This window comes from Callorhinus ursinus, unplaced genomic scaffold (genome assembly GCF_003265705.2).
Source record: "Callorhinus ursinus isolate GAN/ISIS: 27379988/994484 unplaced genomic scaffold, GSC_fseal_2.0 scaffold68, whole genome shotgun sequence".
Lineage (NCBI taxonomy): Eukaryota > Metazoa > Chordata > Mammalia > Carnivora > Otariidae > Callorhinus > Callorhinus ursinus.
Window position 1 is genome coordinate 5,229,300 of NW_027397130.1, and position 20,934 is coordinate 5,250,233.

At 47.5% G+C, this 20,934-nt stretch overlaps 1 protein-coding gene and 1 pseudogene across 14 annotated transcripts in view; one reads left to right on the forward strand and one right to left on the reverse strand.

Annotated features, from left to right (window-relative positions):
- Positions 1 to 1,667: 1,667 nt before the first annotated feature.
- The window catches only part of QRICH2 (glutamine rich 2), a 31,351-nt gene continuing 12,084 nt past the window's right edge, over positions 1,668 to 20,934 (forward strand). For 3 of the 14 annotated variants that reach the window (XM_073885981.1, XM_073885983.1, XM_073885992.1), the window contains exons 1-6: positions 1,668 to 2,752; positions 2,898 to 2,990; positions 4,098 to 4,157; positions 4,550 to 4,660; positions 18,710 to 20,612; positions 20,673 to 20,930. In XM_073885981.1, the coding sequence (XP_073742082.1) occupies positions 2,207 to 2,752; positions 2,898 to 2,990; positions 4,098 to 4,157; positions 4,550 to 4,660; positions 18,710 to 20,612; positions 20,673 to 20,930 (2,971 nt within the window). In that variant the 5' untranslated portion in view covers positions 1,668 to 2,206. Of the gene's footprint in view, positions 2,753 to 2,897; positions 2,991 to 4,097; positions 4,158 to 4,549; positions 4,661 to 18,709; positions 20,643 to 20,672; positions 20,931 to 20,934 lie in introns of all 14 variants that reach the window. The other 11 variants (XM_073885985.1, XM_073885982.1, XM_073885993.1 and 8 more) reach the window with 9 other exon arrangements.
- Positions 15,209 to 16,529, reverse strand: LOC112814314 (cytosolic 5'-nucleotidase 3A-like; annotated as a pseudogene).

The window sequence follows — 20,934 nt, forward strand, 5'->3', positions numbered from 1 at the left end:
CCAGCAATGAAAATTACTCTAGTTTATAGCACATTTGTCAGGTAGGCCTTTTAAACCTTCAGCCTGCTCTGGGCAGGACTGGATGTAATGGGAAGGAGCAGAGCCTGTCTGTTGGGCAATGAGCTGGAACTGGTTCTGTTCCTGAGGGATAGTAAAGGACAATTCAATTCTTTGTACAATTATATTTCTCTGCAGGGACGTTTCCTTGACATTTTTACCCCTTTCCTAATGACTTGAAAAGTTCCCAAGCCACAATCAAGACTTTGAGCACATTAGCTTTTTCAAGCACACAAGTTGCCTTCTGTTAATAGTCCGAGTAGGGGCATTTTGAGCAAGAACTTAATTATCAGATAGCGTGGTGGTGGAGGAAGGGCTATGGACTATTACTCAGGAGACCTAGTTCTTATTCGTATGGCCAGGCAGATGACTAGTCCTTTCTGGATCTCTCATCAGATATAAAAAGGGAGGTTTGGAACTGACAGCTGAGGGAGGTCCTTTTCAACTCCAAAATTCCATTTATACATCCAGTTAATGTTTCTTTTCCTGCGCCTATAAGAACAGAGGTGTTTCTATGTACTTATTTAGTAGAATATATTTCCTGGGATTAGAATTAGAATATATTCAGATACACCCTTTCTATGGGCACTTAGTGGGTCCTAATATGTGCCTTGCATGATGCCAGGTCTCAGGCATATGCAGAGGAGGTCGTGAGGATTCCGGGAGTTAAGATTCTGGCCCGAGCTAGCACAGTAGTAGCAGGGTAACATCGAACTTAGAATCAAGAAGATCACTTTCCACAGCCTCTAGGACCATGGATGCCCCACTACTAAGGCTTTAACTTTGTGATCCAGCCTTTTGTTTTATGGGGTGCACAAAGCTGCAGAGAATTTGTTCTTTTGATGGTATCAGCAAGCACATGAAGGCCCCACTGAGTGTCAGGCGCTGGAACTATGATGGTGAACAAAAATCCTCAGGTGTTAACCTTCCTGGAGGTTCTAGACTGATGTTTTAACTCCACTCCCAGGCAACACTTGGGGATGAGGGGCATGAAGGGTTTCCATTACATTTTATCAGCTCAGACTAAAAGTTTGAATTTGAGAAGTAGTTAAAATAGGAGTACATGGTACAGATTTTTGCACAGGTTTTCCTTAGCTTTCCTGAATGTAAACACTGACATTTTACATTTTCTGGAAGAATCTGGTGTGGGGAAGTCAATCCCCAATTGCTGAGAGCACCAAATTCCTCTAGTCTTGTCTAATCCTGCCTTGGGATGAGCTGAAATGCTGGCACCTGACCAGAGGAGTCTGTTTTGAGATAAACTAGGCCAGGGTGGCACAGTGAAGGTCTAGACGTCATCTGGTGGCGGGTTGGAGCTGCCTGGGTGGTGAGTGGTCTTTTCCAAGTTACCCTCCTTTCTGACGAAGCAAAATGAGATGAGAACTGTCCCCAAAAGGCCGAGGTCTCAGGACTGCATCCCTTAGATACATGTGCCACTGCCCTAAATAATGGGACAGGCTAAGGACACACATGGTGTCTCTTAAATGTCCTGTTCTTAGTGGCTGAATGAATGGGAGGCCTTCCTAGGTTAACGGACGGCTGGAATCTAGGTGAGCCATAGGACGCCTCCCCTCCCCAAACTACTGTGTTCCCATAGCAGTGCCTTGACACAGCCGCATAGCCCCTTTAGGAGCGATAACTGATAGTAACAACTCGTGGTGCCTTGGGGTATGGCCAAGGCTTCCCCAGACCCCGCTAGGATGGGCTCCCCTTGCGAGTTGGGGGGTGGCTTCGCGTATGGGCAGGTCCCGCACCGCGCCGTGGCCAGCTAGACGGCGCCAGTTCTTTCGCAGAACCCTTGGGGGCGCGCGGGGGCCAGCACCACCTGGCAGCGAACGAGGCTGTCCCTCCCGTTCCAAACGTCCGCTGGCCGCGACCCGGCGCGAGGGGAGGGCGGCCCAGGGCTGTGGCTCGGAGACTGGACGGCGGAGGGTAGGCGGGTGTCGGGACCCCGCCGGGGAGGCGGGCGCGGGTCCCCAGGAGCAGAGGGTGGGAAGCCCGGAGGCCGGGCGCTTCCCCTCCGTCCTCCAGGCGGGCGGCAGACAGTGACTGGTGCCCCGGAGAGCGCCCAGGGGCGCGCGGGGGGCAGTGAGGGGGACATGGCCGCCCCGCCGGCCGAGGGCGCGGACCGCTGCTGAGAGGGCGCACGATGCCACCCGCGACGGCGGCCACCACTACGGTCTCCCTCCGGGAGCTGGCCGACCTGGCCATCGGCACCCCGGAGGTGGGCGCCGTCAACTTCACGGCCCTGCACACGCTCATCGTGGCCATGCTCCGGAGCCTCAGCCTGCAGGAGGTGCGCATCGACTTCCAGTCGCCGTTGCCGTCGCCGGAGCCAAGCCGCACCTTGGAGCCCCCGCAGGCAGTGCTCAGCGCCCCGCAGCTGGCTGTGTCCAAAGAGAAGCCGCGCGGAAGCTTGGCCAAGCCACCGGCGGCGGCGGCGGCGGCGGCGCTGGAGAGCCAGGTGAAGGGCCTGGGCGGGCAGGTGCAGGGCCTCAGCAGGCAGCTCAAGACCGTCACGAACCAGGTGCAGGGCATCGTGAGCCACGTGCAGCACCTGACGGCCCCCATCAGCGAGCTGGGCGCCCGGGACTGGCTGGAGGAGGAGACAGCCAAGCTGACGCCGGCAAGGGCGCGAGCAGGGTCGTTGGAAATCGCGAAGGGCGAGCGGGCCACCGTCTCCCAGGTCTCCCAGGTGAGTGCGGAGCTGGGGGGGGGGGGGGGGGGGCGGAGCCCACAGGCCGCTCCCCGGGGGCGGGAAGGGAGGCGGCGGGAGCTGGGAGGCGCGGGTGTGGTGGGGGTGCGCCAGGCCTCGGAACGGCCCCGTGTCCACCTTGCAGGCCATGGAGCTGCTGCACGATGTAGTGGAGGACGTGAAAACTCTCAAAGAAGCCCAGGAAAAGGCGCAGGAGCTCCCTGAGTCGAGCCTTGCGGTGAGGGACGGCAGGGACCCCACGTCGCGGATCGCGGAGGCGCCACCTTCCCATGCAGTGCCTGTCCTCGCCATTCCGCTGCCCCTTCTCAGACCCCAGCCACACCTTCACTTGGATCTTTGTTTTCTTGGAGAAAGAAGTAGAACCCCCTTCAGATGAACAGTAGGGCCCAAAGCACCAGGCAGTGCTCTTAGTTCAGGCCTCCAGAAGCCATCCAGGGGCTTAGCGCCGGAAGGAGGAGGAGAGGCGGTTAGGAAGAAGCCCAGCGAGAGGCTGAGGGAGGCCACGGGGGCCCCTGCCTCGGTTCTGCCCCTCATCCCAAGCCTTGAGCCCCAAGCGGGACTCACCTCTGCCTTGGGAAGCTTTTCTTTTCGAAGTGTGGTGTTTTTAGATTTTTTTTTTTTTAACCAAGTGCTTGTTTTACCTCTAGATTCCTACTTTCCCGAGGTTTGCATAAGTCATATGGAATAACTTAAGTTTTAGCCATTTGTTTTGGTTCTTTTCTCTTAAAATACGTTATTTATTTGTTTGTTTATGAGAAAGAGTGCCCGCACAAGCAGGGGAAGCAGCATACTCCCTGCTGAGCAAGGAACCCGATGTGGGACTCGATCCTAGGACCCTGGGATCATGACCCCAGCCAAAGGCAGCCGCTTAACCGACTGAGCCATGTGGGTGGCCATTGTTTTGGTTCTTTTGGGATGCTTTTCTCTTTAAACCACACAGCCATTTAGACACCCCTGAAGGACCTGATCATTTTTGTCCTTGAGAGGCGAGGTCAGCCTCATTCTGTAGTGCCAGAATGTTTCGGTCGTGGGTAGGATGAAGTGAATCCCAGGAGCAAAGGTTCCCACCCTTGGGTTAGCATTTGCTCTTGGCACGCTGTCCCCCACCACACACCTCACTTTCCTGCCTCTTGTTGGCTGGAAAGAAAACAACTTAGCTGACTTAGCAGCTCTCTACTCCCTGCGCCTGTAAGATCCACACACCTCCTTTCTTCTTCTCCCCTGTGAGTGCATGTATGTGTGTGTGCGTGTGTGGGTGTGTACGTATGTGTAGGGACCACAGGAGGGGCTGTTTTGATCCTCCATCTCTGAACTTTTCTTCCAGAAAGCCCTCCAGCGGATTGATGTACTAGAGAAGATAGTCAGAGAACGGAATGAAATCCTGGTAATATGGGCGAGTTCTGTAACAGAGGGCCCTCAAGCAGGCAGTAGGGGAGGATGTCCAGACTCCCACCCCAGATGTCTGTGTCCCTCCGAAGTTGGGTGAGGCTCTCTGCCCCTCTGGGCACTGCCCCTGGATTGAGGGGAAATCCTTTCCATCCCTGCCCGGTGTCCCACCAGGGGCCCACAAAGGACAGGAAACTGGCTGCCCAAATCTCACTGGTCACTTGAAGGACAGTGACTTCTCCTCAGGACTAGGGCTGTGGATTCTGTTAGCTCTGTTCTGTTCCTAAAGCTTTCTGGGATTAAACTTGGGGTGTGTGTCTGTCTGTCTGTCTGTCTGCCTGCCTGCCTGCCTGCCTGCCTGCCTGCCTGCATGTTGTCTATTACTATCAGGACCTAGTGAGCCGGAAGATGAGTTTGATGCCTGTTGGAGAAGAAGTCACCATGGTCACCTGGGAGGAGCTGGAGCAAGCAATTACAGATGGCTGGAAGGCCTCACAAGGGGTGAACAAATTGGGGACCTGGGCACTGGTTTCGGGTGGGGCTCCCCTGGACCTCTCCCTCTTTGCTAGTGCACAGTATTCCATTATGTAGATGTTCGTAATTTCATGCTTCCTATTATGGATGTTTTAAGTGTTTTTTCCAGTCTTAAAACAAACCATGCTCCAATGTGACATTCACGTGTGCAAACATATTCATAGGGTACATTCCTAGAAATGGAATGCAGGTTTGTGATTCAGCCCACTTTTGCCAAACTGTCTTCCACAGATGTGGTTCTTTTTTTTTTTTTTTTAAAGATTTTATTTATTTATTTGACACAGAGAGAGATAGCGAGAGAGGGAACACAAGCAGGGGGAGTGGGAGAGGGAGAAGCAGGCTTCCCGCAGAGCAGAGAGCCTGATGTGGGGCTCGATCCCAGGACCCTGGGATCATGACCTGGGCCGAAGGCAGACGCTTAACGACTGAGCCACCCAGGTGCCCCCACGGATATGGTTCTAATTTAGACCCTCCCCAACAACGTGGGAGAGAACATGTTTCTCGAGTCCCCACCAGCACTGTCTGTCTGTACCCAGTTTTTTTCCAATTGGATGGAAAACGGTACCTGAGTGAAGTTTTTATTTGCTTTTATAGCTTTTCAAAGTTCCTTTACAGTCTGGTCTGAAATGCCCGAGTCCCTTTATGCTTAGTGGACAGAGATGACCGACTTTGGAAATAAAATGTCTTTAGGGGGCCCTGTGTTGATGACTTTGACACACGAGTGTATGCATGCATCTGTCCATCCCAAGGCAGTGCACAGGATAACTAAATCATTTTTATTATTTTTTAAGATTTTATTTATGTATTTGTGAGAGGGAGGGAGAGAGAGAGAGTATGAGCACGAGCCGGGGGGAAGGGCAGGGAGAAGCAGACTCCCCGCTGAGCAAGGAGCCTGATGCAGCGCTCAGTCCCAGGACCCCAGGATCATGACCTGAACCAAAGGCAGATGCTTATGACAGAGCCACCAAGGTGCCCTCCAAATCATTTTCAGATCCCCAACCTTTCTCTATCTGAATAAAATGGGTATTATCAAATGGCCCTCGAGGACGAGGATCAGCTGCCCTTTTGGCTGGATATTCCCCCTCTGGCTTTGGGCCTCTGGGTTACTCAAAAAGTGTCACCCCCCCAGGACCCACACCAACAGGGGGAAGAGAGTGGACCTTTTGGCGCCACCAAGTGGCCATCTGGGGCACGTCAAATATCACGTGGATACAAAAGATTCCCTTGCTAGTCTCTTAAGATTGCTTTTTGAATGGGGCGGGGGCATCTTCAGAGGAAAGCAGCATCAGAAGGACCCTGCAAGCAAAAGGAATGGCCTAGAAAAAGGTTGCCTCTGCTTTCGCTGTTTTTGTTTTTGTTTTTTTTCTTTTTAAGCCAAAGCTCTTCACACATAGCAGTATCATGTTTTGAGTGAACTACACATTTTTTTAGGGTGCTGGCAGGACACCTGCCAGACCTAGAAATAAGCACGACAGAAGCCCTTTTAGACACTTTCACTTTTCCAGAGGTAAGAAAGTGTCTGTTTTTTGACAGTTGCTCAGAATCGTCAACAGCCCCAGGAGCAAAGGAGAATAAATATAAATATTAAAAGATTCTTGAGAAGCAAGAGAACAAGCTCTGGCAATGACAAGTTCAGCCGCTGCACAGACCATCATGACCGCAGTGGAGAGTCTCACCATCTGGAGCTGAGAAGAAAACACAACAAACATGCTTGGAGACCAGTGTTTCTGGCCCTGTTGGTGGGACCCTTTACCATAAATATGAGATTAGAATTTCAAGACTCAGCGTTTTTAAGGTCGACCGTGTGTTTTGGCAGAGGGGTGGTAGCTCTCAGGCAATGGAGAGATGCACCATCTGCCCACGTCGTAAGTAGAGGGTCAGGACAGAAGCTAGGAGGGCGAGTACGGGGGTTATCAGCACAGAGGAGTAAGTCCCGCCTCTGGAACGCCGGACATGGGAGGGGTGTTGTGTTTCTACCTGGAGGAGGAAGGCTGCAAGCACACACGTAGCAGCCACAGTTCCAGGAGCTCAGAACTGAGGTGGAAGATGCCCATCCCAGGACGTGAGTGCACACGAGGACACAGACCAGTGCTTTCCAAGCGTGGATCCTGATGAGCAGCAGGGCGTTCTCCACAACTTTGCTCATATGCACAAAGATGACCATGATGCTTCTCCGTCTGCTTCCCCTCCCCCTCCACGTGCTACTTCTAAGGGTCAGAAAAAATGAAAGGCACACCATAACCAGGAAGAGCCAACCAACCCTAGTGCGCTAATCAAAACTTGCTTAAGGGAGGAAAGAGCTGCTTCACTTTCCCATCATCAAGGTGATGCATCTGAGTCTCCAGCTAGAGCCATGGTGATGGGCATAACAATGGAAGAATCAGTGACCATTTCACCAGGTCCACACACCTTGAACACAGATGATCTCTTGCAGAAATAGCATGTCCAAGTTAAAGGGCATTTTCTCTTCAAAGCCTTGTGGCCTCTCCTTTATAAAGTAGCCAAAATTAAAACTTATTTTCAGGATTCCATTGAGGACAGGTGATCCCCTGTTCAGCTGTGATCACCATTTAGATATCTTGGGCTTCGGAACCCAAAGAACAGTGGAGCAAGTTAGGAAAGGGCTTCACAAGAGTCACCCTACTTCCGTCTGCCTGGTCACCCCATGACACATCCCCAGGGAAATAGAAATAAACATTTTATGATGTCTTGGAGTCATGGAAATAGCAGGTTCCATGCTTGGGGGGATCTCATTTAAGGCAGGAAGGATAGAAAGCTCCAGCTCAGGAGGAAGCGCCAGATCTATCCTGTGTAGAGGAGCTCATCCTACAATTCTCATTGTTCAGATCACAACCTAACAGGTTCTCAGGAAAGGAGGGGCTTAACTGTACTTTGACTCAAAATAAACCCATTGATTCAAAGGTGCATATTTCCCCTCACATTGTATTGTTTTTCAAAATTTTTTTCCCTCACGTTTTAGTGTCTCCGAAATCAGGTTGTGTCTTGTAACTAATTGTTGGTGGTGTTTTGTAATTAATTGGCAGCATATTCCTTGTCTTAGGGGTTCGGAAATTGGTGGCGCATTTTATTTTATTTTTTTTTAAAGATTTTATTTATTTATTTGACAGAGACACAGCGAGAGAGGGAACACAAGCAGGGGGAGTGGGAGAGGGAGAAGCAGGCTTCCCGCTGAGCAGGGAGCCCGATGCGGGGCTCCATCCCAGGACCCTGGGATCATGACCTGAGCCGAAGGCAGACACTTAACGACTGAGCCACCCAGGCGCCCCTGGTAGTGCATTTTAAATGACACCACCTTAGGCTTGCTGAAATAAGGAGAGATGGCGCGAGGCACTCTTTGGTAGGAAAGTCCTACGAGGTTGACCATCTTGGAAGGTGCAAGAGTTGAGAAGTTGTCTTAACATAGAGCACCTGGCATCACTGCCTCCGAAATCCCTGGCTTGTTGGTGTGGGGTGTGAGGGACAGAGCAATAGAGGGCTGTGTTCCGGGTTTTCCCAGCTGGAAGGGGGCTGTGTAGTTCCAGTTTGTTGTTTAGAAATCCACATGAGTCCGAAGCATGGTTCCCGTTAGGAGGTCAGCTCGGGCACTCATGACTTTCAGTTCCCATGATCCTCAGAAACAACGTGGGTCTCCTCGAATGCCAGCAACAAAAACAGCCCACTTTTCTAAAACCCCATTCCACCCCTCCCCCACCCCTGTAGCTGTTATGTCCATTTTTCTAGGATCGCAAACTTTTGTGCATTCTGTAAAACCATGACTTTGCTTTTAGTCACCATGGTAAGCTAATGTGGTAAGCTAAATGTCAGTTTACATGGACAAGGGGACTCGGCAGACATGAAGTAGTTAGGGATCGTGAGATGGGAGCTGGTTCTGGATCATCTGGGTGGGCCTGGTGGTGGGATCACAAAGGTACCGATGAGAGGGAGGCAGGAGATTCGACCACAGAAGAGGGGGAGGCGATGCGGCCCCAGAAGCAGAGACTGGGGCGACCGGGGCACAAGCCACTCTAAGCAGCCGGAGGAGAGGGGACGCAGGTTGTGCTGCGAGCCTGCACCATCGCCAGCCCTGCCCGTCACCTTGACTTCAGCCCAGTGCAACTGAGCTCTGGGATTCTGACCTTTTGAACTGTTACGATAACAAATTCGTGTTGTTTGAAGCCACTAAGCTGCGGGGTAATTTGTCAGGGCAGCCATCTGGAACATATTAATACAGTCCTGTTCTTCCTCTTGGGGCAGTTGGTGAATGATTGGCTAGTCAGGGAGGTTTAGCAGCACTCTCCTGCCATTTTCTGTTACTCTTGTTTCTGAGTGTCGGGCAATAACCTGGACACAAAGTCCACAGCCGTTGCTTCCTGGAGTGTCTTTTAAGACTTGCTTTAAGATTCCCACCCTCTGTTGTGCAAACATATAATCCCTTCGGGTTGTGGGCAGAACCTGCCGATATGGTGGGGCATCTTTCTCATAATCAGGTTGTTAATAAATTGACTTCAAGTTTAATCAAAGGAGGGATCGGGTGGTCCTGACCTAATCAAGTGAGCCCTCCTTGAGAAAGTGAAACCAGAGGGTGGCCCCTATGGCGAGGGCGTCTCGTGGCTGGGATTGAGAGTGGGCTCTAGGAGCTAAGAGCTCCAGCCACGAGGAGCCGAATTCTGGCAACAACCCTGAGCCTCCGATAAGGCCGCAGCTTAGCCTGGATTGCAGCTGAGGCCCCAATAGCGAACCCGATAAAACAAGACCAGACTCATGACCCATGGAAACTGAGATAATAAACTTGGGCTGTTTTCGATGTCTACATTTGCGTTCACTTGTTCTACAAGAGTAGAAAAGGAATGTAGGAGCCTGAGCTAGTGTTTTTGTTCAGTGCTTTTGGGGCAGCATCAGCTAGTCCCAGAGCTGGGCCGTTAAGTCTTACCAGTGAGGCAGCTTCGGACCTCAGAGGGAAATACTGTGTCCTCAACCCGGGAAGGCTCTGACTGGGTGAGGTCCGAAGAGGTTGTAAATCTTTCCTGCTTCCTGGGATCTTGTAGGTTCTTTGTGAGTAGTAAGAAATCGTTTTGCTGAGATTTCAAGGTCTTCAGGTGTCCAGGGAGCCCACACTCACCCTGGGGTGGGGCCAGTCTCACCCTGGCCAGAGTCCCCTACCAACAGCTGTGTGTTTGTGGCTTTACAGAGGTTGGTCACTGCAGGTGACACTTAAGATTAGAAGCATTGCTGAGGGGGGTGCCTGGCTGGCTCAGTCAGTAGAACATTGCAACTCTTAGATCTTGGGGTTGTGAGTTTGAGTCCCACACTGAGGGTAGAGATTACTTTAAAAAATTTAAAAAAAGAAAAAGATTATAATCATTGGAACTTGGATCCTGACTAAAAAATGACTGTTATGGGGATCACAACACAGCCTCTGGTCAGGATTAGATATGCCTAAAAGGGGGTGTTGGGGAAACTGCTAGCTGTGGCTCGTGGAGAGACATCCCCCCCCCCCCGCTGGCATTTAAAAATTGACTTAAAAAAAACCAAGACTTTGTTTTTAGAGTTTTAGGTTCACAGCAAAGCTGAGTAGAAGGTATAGGAGCACCTAGTTGGTTCAGTTGGTGGAGCAGTGATGATTGATCACAGGGTTGTGAGTTCAAGCCCCACATTGGGCATGGAGCTTCCTTAAAATAAATAAATACATAATAAGTTTAAAGGGACACCTGGGTGGCTCAGTGGGTTGAGCATCTGCCTTCAGCTCGGATCATGATCTGAAGGTCCTAGGATGGAGTCCCACATTGGGGGGGGGGGGGTCCCTGCTCAGCAGGGAGTCTTCTTCTCCTGCTCCTTCCCCTGCTTGTTGTCTCTCTCAAATAAATAAAATCTTAAAAATAAATAAATTTAAAGAAATGGAGTAGAAGGTATAGAGGTTTCCCATATACCTTCTGCCCATATACACACGCATAACTTTCCCCACTAACAATGTCCCCCACCAGAGCAGTACGTTTGTTAACACCTGGTGAACCTACAAGGACGCATAATGTCACTCAGAGTCCATAGTTTTAATTACCTGATGGTAATTTGTGTCTCTTCTCTCTCTAATTCCTCATCAGTCTGTCTAGAGGTTTATCAGTTATATTGATTTACTCAAATAGTTTTTCATTTTATCGATTTTCTTTGTTGTTTTCTCTCCATTGTTTTCTGCTCTGATCTTCATTATTTCCTTTCTTCTGCTTGCTTTGGTTTTAATTTGCTCTTCTTTTGCTAGTTTCCTGAAGTGCAAGCTGAGACTCTTTCCATTTCAGTGTTGGCATCTAGTGCTATAAATATGTCCCTAAGTATTGCTCTAGCAGCATCCCTCAAGTTCTGGTATATAGTTCGAAATACTTTCTTATATCCCTTTTGATTTCTTCTTTCATCCATGATCTATTTAGCAGTCTGTTATTTTGTTTCTAAATATTTGGGGATTTTCCAGGGATCTTTCTGTCACCAATTTCTAATTTAATTCCACTGTGGTCAGAGAATATAATTTGTACAACTTGAATCCTTTTAGATTGATGGATGTATATTTTATGGCCCAGAATATGGTCTATCTTGATAAATGTTTTGTGTGTGCTTGAGAATGTGTCCTCTGCTGTTGTTGGGGAAAGTATCCTATAAATGTCAATCGGGTTAAGTAGGTTATAGTGTTGTTCAACTTTACTGTATCTGTTAGGGTTAAACTGTGTGTCCTTCCCCCCCACTCCCAAAAGGTGTTGAAGTCCTAATTCCCAGTACCTGTAAATGCAACCTTATTTGGATATGGGTCTTTGCAGATGATCAAGTTAAGATGAGGCCATTAGGGTGGGCCCTAATCCAGTATAAGTGAGTCTTTACAAAAAGGGGAAATTTGGACGGAAAGACAAGACACGTGCAAAGAGAAGACGATTGTCCATAGATGGTAGGGAGAAGACAGCCATCAGTGAATGCCTGAGGCCACCAGAGGCCAGATTCTCCCTCACAGCTTTACAGAGAACCAACCCTGCAGACACCTGGATCCCGAACTTTGGGCCTCCAGAGCTGGGAGACAATACATTTCTGTTGTTTAAGTCACCCAGTCTGTTATAACAGCTCCAGAAAATGAATACAATGTCCTTGCTGATTTTCTGCCTGCTTGTCAATTAGCAAGATAAAGGTACTGAAATCTCTGACTATAGCTGTGGATTTGTCCATATCTCCTTGTAGGTCTATCAGGCTTTGCTTCACATATTTTGAAGCCCCATTATTAGGTGCAGAGACATATAGGATTGTTATGCCCTCTTGATGAATTGATCTCCTTATGTTAAGAAATTACCTTTAAAAAAAAAAAAAGGTTTTATTTATTTGTGAGAAGGAGGGAGAAAGAGAAAGAGCACAAGCAGGGGAAGCTGCAGGCAGAGGGAGAAGCAGGCCCCCCGCTGAGCAAGGAGCCAGATGCGGGACTCCATCCCAGGACCCTGGGATCGTGCATGACCTGAGCCGAAGGCAGACGCTTAACCAGCTGAGCCACCCAGGTGTCCCAAGAAATGACATTTTTATCCCTAGTGATATTCTTACCTCTGAAATCTACCTTGTCTAGTATTAATAGAATGATTCCAGCTTTTTTTTTCTTTTACAATTGTGAATATGGTGTATCTTCTCGCATTCTTTTTTGTTTTACCTATCTGTGTCTCTATATAAAGTTTTTTTCTTGAAAGTGGCATATAGTTGGTCTTGCTTTTTTTTTTTTTTAAAGATTTTATTTATTTGAGAGAGAGAAAGCACATGAGGGGGGGGACGGTCAGAGGGAGAAGCAGACTCCCTGCTGAGCAGGGAGCCCAATGTGGGACTCGATCCCGGGACTCCAGGATCATGACCTGAGCCGAAGGCAGCCGCTTAACCAACTGAGCCACCCAGGCACCCTGGTCTTGCTTTTTTAACTAATCTGACAATCTCTAATTAAAAAAAAAAAAAAAGATTTATTTATTTGAGAGAGAGAATGTGTGTGAGCACAAGCAGAGGTGGAGGGGCGTGCAGAGGAAGAGGGAGAGAGAGAAGCAGACTCCCCCACTGAGTAGGGAGCCCAACGTGGAGCTCAATCCCAGGACCCTGAGATCATGACCTGAGTCAAAGTCAGATGCTTAGCCAACTGAGCCACCCAGGGACCCCTGACAATCTTTGCTTTTTTAATCAGACTGTTTTGATCATTTACATTTAATGTGATTATTGATATAATTAGGGTTGAATCTGTCACCCTATTAGGGTTCTATTTGTTCCATCTGCTTTTTGTTCCTTTTTCCTTCTTTTTTCTACTTCTTTGGTATTATTTGAGTGTTTTTGTTTTTTAACGTCCTTTAACACTCCTTTGTTGGCTTAATAGATACACATCTTTGTTATTTGAGTGGTTGCTTTAGGGTTTATAGATTTATACCTCTTTAACTTATCCCAATCCAGCTTCAAGCGATATTATACCACTTCACAAATAGTATAAGGACTTGACAACAAAATATTTCCAGGGGCCTTTATTTCTGAGGTCAGCAAACTTTTTGTGAAGGAACCAAGTAGATATTTTAGGTTTTGTGGGTCATACGGTCTTTGTCACAGTTGCTCAACTCTATTGTCATTGCGTGAAAGCAACCATGAACAATCCAGAAATGAATGAGTTTGCCTGTGTCACGATAAAATGTCATTTACAAAAACAGATGATGCGCTGGACTTGGCCCATGGGCCGTTGTTTGCCGGTGCCTGCTTTATGCTATTGTTGTCATGCATTTTACTTTTACATTTGTTATAAACCCCACAATACATTGTTCTTGTTTTGTTCAGTCAATTATCTTTCAAAGGGATTTGAGTCAAGAAAAACATTTCCAGTGCTTGTTACCCATTTGTGTAGATCCAGGTTTCCATCTGGTATCATTTCCTGTCTGCCTGAAGGATTTCGCTTAACATTTCTTGTAGTGTGAGTCTTGCTGTTGATGAATTTCGGCTTGTATTTATATGTTTGAAAACATCTTTATTTTTCCTGTGCTTTTGTGTTTCATTTTGTTTTCTAGTGGCCTAACATATGGTCTGTTGTGGAAAATGATCTGTGTGCACGCAAGAGTGTTTATCCAGATCTTGTTCGGTGGAGTGTTCTACAGATGTTTGCTGGTCCAGTTGGTCTATGGTTCAGGTCTTTTATTTTATTGTTGATCTTCTGCCTCTTTGTTCTATCCCTATCAAAAGTGGGGTATTAAAAGTCTGCAACTGTTATTGTTGAACTGTCTGTTTCTCCCTTTAATTCTGTCAGGTTTTCTTTATGTTTGTTAGGGCATTACTGCTCGGTTCATATTTTTAAAACTATTATGTCTTTCTAATGAATTGACTCTTTTATCGGTATGAAATGTCTTTTTTTGTCTCTATTAACAATGTTGTCTGATATTAGTACAGCCACTCCACTTCGCTCTTGTTCTTTTTTTTTGAGTAATTTCTATATTCAATGTGGGAGTCAAACTCACAACCCTGAGATCGAGAGTCGCTTGCTCCACCAGATGATTCAGCCAGGTGCCACCCCCAGCTCTCTTTTGATTACTATTTGCATGGTTTATTTTTTCTATCCTTTCACTTTCTACCTGTTTCTTTCTTTGACTCTAACGTATGTCTCTTATAGACAGCATGTAGTTGGATCATGTGTGAGTTTTGTTTTTTAGTTTTGCTTTTCATTTCATGATAATTATCAGTGCTTCACTACAGAACATCTTGTAATGATTAGTGACATGTGGATACCAAGAGTTTTTTCAAATGCCAAGTGGCAATATTTTATGGTAAATATTAATGTTCCAAAAACAAAATAATCACACATAACACAATATCAGGAGATGGTTATTATGAATTATGCCATCAGCATAATTCACCCACATTATAAAAAGAGCAAAACTTAAAGTCATGCACATCATCTCACCATTTCATAAAACTTCTTTTTAACTTCTACAAACTTTGCCAGTATAAAAAAGGCCCTAAAAAAAACTTTGTGGTGGGGCACCTGGGTGGCTCAGTTGGTTAAGCATCTGCCTTGGGCTCAGGCCATGATCCCAGGATCCTTGGATGGAGTTCCACATCAGGCTCCTTGCTCAGCGCGGAGTCTGCTTCTCCCTCTCCCTCTGCCTCTGCTGCTCCCCCAGCCCCCCACTTGTGCTCTCTTTCACTTACTCTCTCAAATAAATAAAATCCTTTAAAAAAAACTTTGTGATAACATAAACTACAAAATTCATTTTGGAAAAGTTAGAGGAGTTTTCAAATTTTGGCTTTAAGTTTCTTTGGGTTTTTTTTTTTTTTTTAATCTGTCAAAAAGTGTGGTGAGGACTGTATTGAGAGAGGTGAAGAAAGAGGAGCTTCCAGTTGATGGGTTCAATGTGTCTGAAGATATTCAGTAATGCAAAGGAAAATTTCAAGGGCAAGAATATATTATAAATAAGAGTTTTTGAGCAAGATGAATGGATAAGCAGTTCTTATATCAGTTGCATCCACAGGAAAGAGGTCTTAAAGAATGCTTGTTTACAGAATCTTCTGTAAGACAGTCAATGATTCATCTTTTACCGAAACAATATCATAAGGGTCCATGTACTTTTCTCTTTTTTATTTTTAAAGATTTTATTTATTTATTTGACAGAGAGATGGCAAGAGCAGGAACACAAGCAGGGGGAGCAGCAAGCAGAGGGAGAGGGAGAAGCAGGCTCTCCGCCGAGCAGGGAGCCCAATGCGGGGCTCCATCCCAGGACCCTGGGACAGTGACCCGAGCCGAAGGCAGACGCTTAATGACTGAGCCACCCAGGTGCCCCTCCATGTACTTTTCTAGAAGCTCCTCTACTCTATCATTTTGATATCCAGTTTCCAGAACGTGTTCAACATTGGCTAGTCCGTCTGCAATTCTCAAGCCTCCTTGGGGGTCTCCCAGCAGAGTTGTGTTGTTACTGTCTTATAGTTGATTTGAGATGTTCTGTGCTTTTCAAAGCCCTACCATGTTTATTAAATTCATGAACTAGTTCTCCTTTAGGTCCTTGGAACACCCCATTTTCATCAGAATCCATGGAGTTAGTCACGACTCTGACGTTTGGATGATCAACACCAGCCTGAGGGATAACTTCTTCTAGTACATCACCCATACCAGCTGAAAATTTGAACGCAGGGAGACTGTGTTGTTGGAGCTTATTGAAGACATTCTCGTATCCTTCCTTGAACGTACATCAGATTCTGCTGCAATTTCTTTCAGTTTAGCTTTTGGTAGAGCTTGTTCAACAAGCAAACCCTGTGATTTAGGACACTGTTGAACCATATAAGGGTACTTCTCTTCTATTGGAGGAACAGGATCCATTTTACTAGCATAATCTTTTTCCTTTAGTTATAGTAATTCTTTTTGACCTCCATCTGTAACCAGCTTGTAATTGTCAGTGATATTATGACATGTTGGGGATCCTTTCCTTTTGTAGAAAAATCTACTTAGTGTTACGCCAAAGTCTATTATTATCTGAAAGGTGACAGGTCCTTCTTTAATAAGACCACAGATAATTTCTTCTCTTATAGGGTTCTTGATGTGAATGGAGCTTTTTTGGAATTTTGACCTCATTTTCACAGACACAGCAGATTCTTAATTAGTCACTTCTTGGTTATTCAATTGTCCTCCAGGGCACTCCGAGTTCTTCTGTTCTTGATTGTCCTAGAACCACAGCACAGACAGTAAGCAACATCCAGAGATGTAGGGCTTGGATACAGGCATCAAAATGATCTTGGGCTTCTGCCTCATGTTTCTCTTCAAGGTGAATATGTCCTGGGCCAGCAGCACTCCTGCCACCAGGACACACATGCGAGTGCTGGCCATGGCTGCCTAGTCCATGGAGAGGGTCTCATGTGCCTCCAGGCCCAAAAAGAAAAGGTTGCACACAGTGAGTGTGGGCCCCTTGGATCATGTTTTTAAATCCACTCTGCAAATCTCTGTCTTCTGATTGGAGTATTTAATTACTGATAAAGTAGGTTTACTTCTTCCATTTGCTTTTTGTTTTCTATATGTCTTATGTCTTTTCTGTTCCTCCATTCCTCAATTTTGTCTCCTTTGTGTTAAATAAGTATAGTCTAGTGTACCGTTTTAATTCCCTTGTTGTTTCTTTTACTGTATATTTTGTTTGGTTGATTTTTTTTTTAAGATTTTATTTATTTATTTGAGAGAGAGAATGAGAGATAGAGAGCACGAGAGGGAAGAGGGTCAGAGGGAGAAGCAGACTCCCTGCCAAGCAGGGAGCCCGATGCAGGACTCGATCCCGGGACTCCAGGATCATGACCTGAGCCGAAGGCAGTCGCTTAACCAACTGAGCCACCCAGGCGCCTGTTTGGTTGATTTTTTAAAAGAGATTCTTATTTATTTATTTGAGAGAGACAGAGAGAGGGAGAGGCACAAGCAGGGGGAGGGGCAGAGGGAGAGGGAGAAGCAGGCTTCCCGCCGAGCAGGGAGCCCGACACAGGACTTGATCCCAGGACCCTGGGATCATGACCTGAGCCGAAGGCAGACGCTTAACCGACTGAGCCACCCAGGCGCCCATGGTTGTTTTTTTGGTGGGTCCATAGCAGTGTTCAGTGTAGAGCCGATTATTCTCCACTTCTGAGGTAACACCTTTCTGAGTACTCTCCCCTGAATTGAGTTTTTTCCAAACTGGCTGATAGAAACAGGCACTGTTCCCAACCCTGGGAGAGTCTGGGCACTGTTCCCTCCAGCCTTGCAGATGGCTCTTTTCCCAACCTTGGGTAGTTTCCTCACATATACATGCTGATCATTTCTGTGCTGAACACCCAGAGAGGACTCTCTACAGATCTCCTGAATCCTCTCTCTGTATATCTCTCTCTTTTTTTTAAGATTTATGTATTTATTTGAGAGTGAGAGAGAGAGAACATGAGCCAGGGAAGGAGCGGAGGGAGAGGGAGAGAGAATCCTCAAGCAGACTCCCCCTCCCCGCCGAGTTCGGAGTTTGACACAGGGCCTGATGCCAGGACTCTGAGATCATGACCTGAGCCAAAATCAAGAGTCAGACGCTCAACTGACTGAGCCCCCCAGGTGTCCCTCTGCTTCTCCTTTCTTTCTGATACTCTGTCCTGTGAGCTCTTGTTGTTTCAATCTCCCTGAATGCTCAGGTCTGTCGCCTCAACTCAGGGAGTCCCACTCCTGGAAATGAGCCTGGAGACTCTATTGAAATGACAGTAAGCTGAGGCGACAGTAGGGCTCACATAGTTGGTCTCCCCTTCTTTCAGGGATTGCTAGCCTTTACTAGCTGATATCCAGTGTCTAGAAAACCACTATTTCATCGTTTTGAGGTTTGTGTTTTGTTTTGGTTTTTGGTTTTGGTTGTTACAAACAGGAGGGTAAATCCAATTCCTGTTATTCTGTTTGGGCTAGAAATGGAAATAGTCCATAATTTTTTAACAGATTCTTAGTATTCTACTCTATGGGTATGTCCCCTATATATATCAGTCCCCTATTGATAACCTATTTTCATAAACAGTGCTGTAGACTCTGTACATATGTCCTGGAAGCCTTTTGTAAGAGTCCTCAGAGAAAATCTTATCTATGGAATTAATGGGCCCTAGAGTTTGTGCATTTACATTTCAGATATATGGTTTACTTGCCCTGCAGTGATACTTCTACCATTGGCAATGGGCCAATGATGGGACAAACTTTATATTTTAAACTTAATAAATTACTCATGTTCTTTATTTGTAGACCCAGCAATAGTTGGAGTAGATCGCTTGTATTGTGTAGTGTTCCTGCTGTCTTTTATGAGGGGGATTAACATATTATGATGTCATTTGCAAATGTGCAGATTCTCAAAGCCTTGGAGACCTATCCTTCAAGAATGTCAAAGTCTTTGTGTCCAGCCCAGTTTTGGGGACCAGAGGGTGTGTTTTTCCAAAAGCCCTAAGTCATCCTAGTCAGATGTCCCAGATTTTCTTGTCTTAGAGTGAGCGAGGCTTTTCTACTTGTAGTTACTGACTTCTTTCTTCCTCTTCAACCAGAGCTCAGAGACAACAACAGGACTCCCTAAACGCAAAGGGCGCGCTTCCGTAGCATCAAATGATATACTTCAAGGTGGAGTCCCCATCAAGCGCTCAAGTGCTGACCCAGCTCTGGATTCTCCCAGTGGTTATGGCTCAGATCAGACCTTATCAGGAATCAGTGGCATAGGAAAACCCTCTGAAGGGGTCACCAGGGAACGAAGCAGAGGTGCCTCTGCTACTGCAGTCCCGGGTAGAGAACAGCACCCAAGGGCCCGTGATGAAGGTGGCCAGGCAAAGTCCCAACATCCGTCTATGTCCCAATTCAGAGTAGAGTCAGATCGTCGCAGGACGAGAGAGCTGCCGCCGCATAGCTTAGCCCATCTAAGAAAAGATGAACGAGAGGCACACCCTGATCCAGTTCAACAGGACTTACCTGAAGCCACTGTGGCCAGAGATCAGCATCATCAAGTATCCCCGGATCAGCATAGGGGGGTGTATCCAAGCCAGGGTCAAATCTATCCCAGGCCAGTTCAGCATGGATTAAGACCACTTGGCACGGATCCACTTGCATGGCGCCATCCTAGCACTTACCCACATGGTGTGGTACCCCTCAAGATGGATCAGCTTGGTATGATGCCACCTGGAATGGATGAGCAGCGCTTGGTACCACCTGGCATGGATCAGTATGGTATGGTGCCACCACTGGTACCTGGCACAGAACAGCAAGGATTAGAACTACCTAGTACAGCTCAGCCTGGTGTGGTTCCACGTAGCACATATCAGTATGGCATGGTACTTCCTGGCACAGACCAACAGCCTGGTGTGGATCAGCATGGACTGGTACCCTTTAGTATAGATCAGCATGGATTTTTAATATCTGGCATGGATCAACAAGGATTAGTAGTGCCTGGCATGGATCAACATGGATTGGTTCCACATCTTACAGATCGAAATGGTTTGGTATCACCTGGTTTGATGCAAGTTGATGCAGATCAGCAAGGTTTTATACAGCCCAGCTTGGAAACATCTGGGTTCATTCAACCTAGTACAGAGGAGCATGATATAACCCAGCCTGGGGCAGATCAACGAGGTTTGGTACCAACTGGTACAGATCATGCTACTTTGGCCCAACCTGGTGCAGGTCAGCGTGGTTTAGTGCAGCCTGGTTCAGGTCAGCATGGTTTAGTGCAGCCTGGTGCAGGTCAGCGTGTTTTGGTCCAGCCTGGTGCAGGTCAGCATGGTTTGATGCAGCCTAGTGCAGGTCAGCGTGGTTTGGTGCAACATGGTGCAGGCCAGCCTGGTTCAGTTCAGCCTGGTGCAGGTCAACGTGGTTTGGTTCAGCCTGGTGCAGATTGGCATGGTTTGGTGCAGCCTGTTGTAGATCAAAGTGGTTTGGTCCAGCCTGGTGCTTACCCACCTGATTGGGTACAACCTGGTGCATATCCCAGTGGTTGGGGACAACCTGTTGCATATCCATCTGATTTGGTACAGACTAACGTATATCCATCTGTTTTGGTACAGCCTAGTGCAGGTCAGCCTGGTTTGATACAGTCCGGAATGGGTCGGCAAGATTCAGCCCAACTTAGAATGGATTGGTATGCTTTGGTGCAGCCTGAAATGGATCAACATGGTTTGGTCCAAGTTGGAATGGATCAGCATGGTTTATTCCAACCTGGCACAGTTCAACCTGGTTTAGTGCAGCCTGGTGCAGGTCAGCGTGGTTTGGTCCAACCTGTTACAAGTCAGCGTGATTTGGCCGAACCTGGAATAGCTCAGCATGATCAGGTCCAACTTGGAATGGATCAGCATGGTTTGGTCCAACCTGGAGTGGGTCAGCATGGTTTGGTGCAGCCTAGTGCAGGTCAGCGTGGTTTGGTGCAACATGGTGCAGGCCAGCCTGGTTCAGTTCAGCCTGGTGCAGGTCAGCGTGGTTTGGTGCAATCTGGTGCAGGTCAGCCTGGTTTGGTCCAACATGGTGCAGCTCAGCCTGGTCTGGTGCAGCCTGAAATGGATCAACATGGTTTGGTGCAACCTGGAATGGATCAGCGTGGTTTGGTCCAGCCTGGACTGGATCAACATGGTTTGGTGCAACCTGGAATGGGTCAGCATGGTTTGGTGCAACCTGGTGCAGGTCGGCCTGGTTTGGTCCAACTTGGTGCAGGTCAGCCTGGCTTGGCGCAACCTGGAATGGATCAACGTGGTTTGCTGCAGCCTGGTGCAGGTCAGCCTGGCTTGGCGCAGCC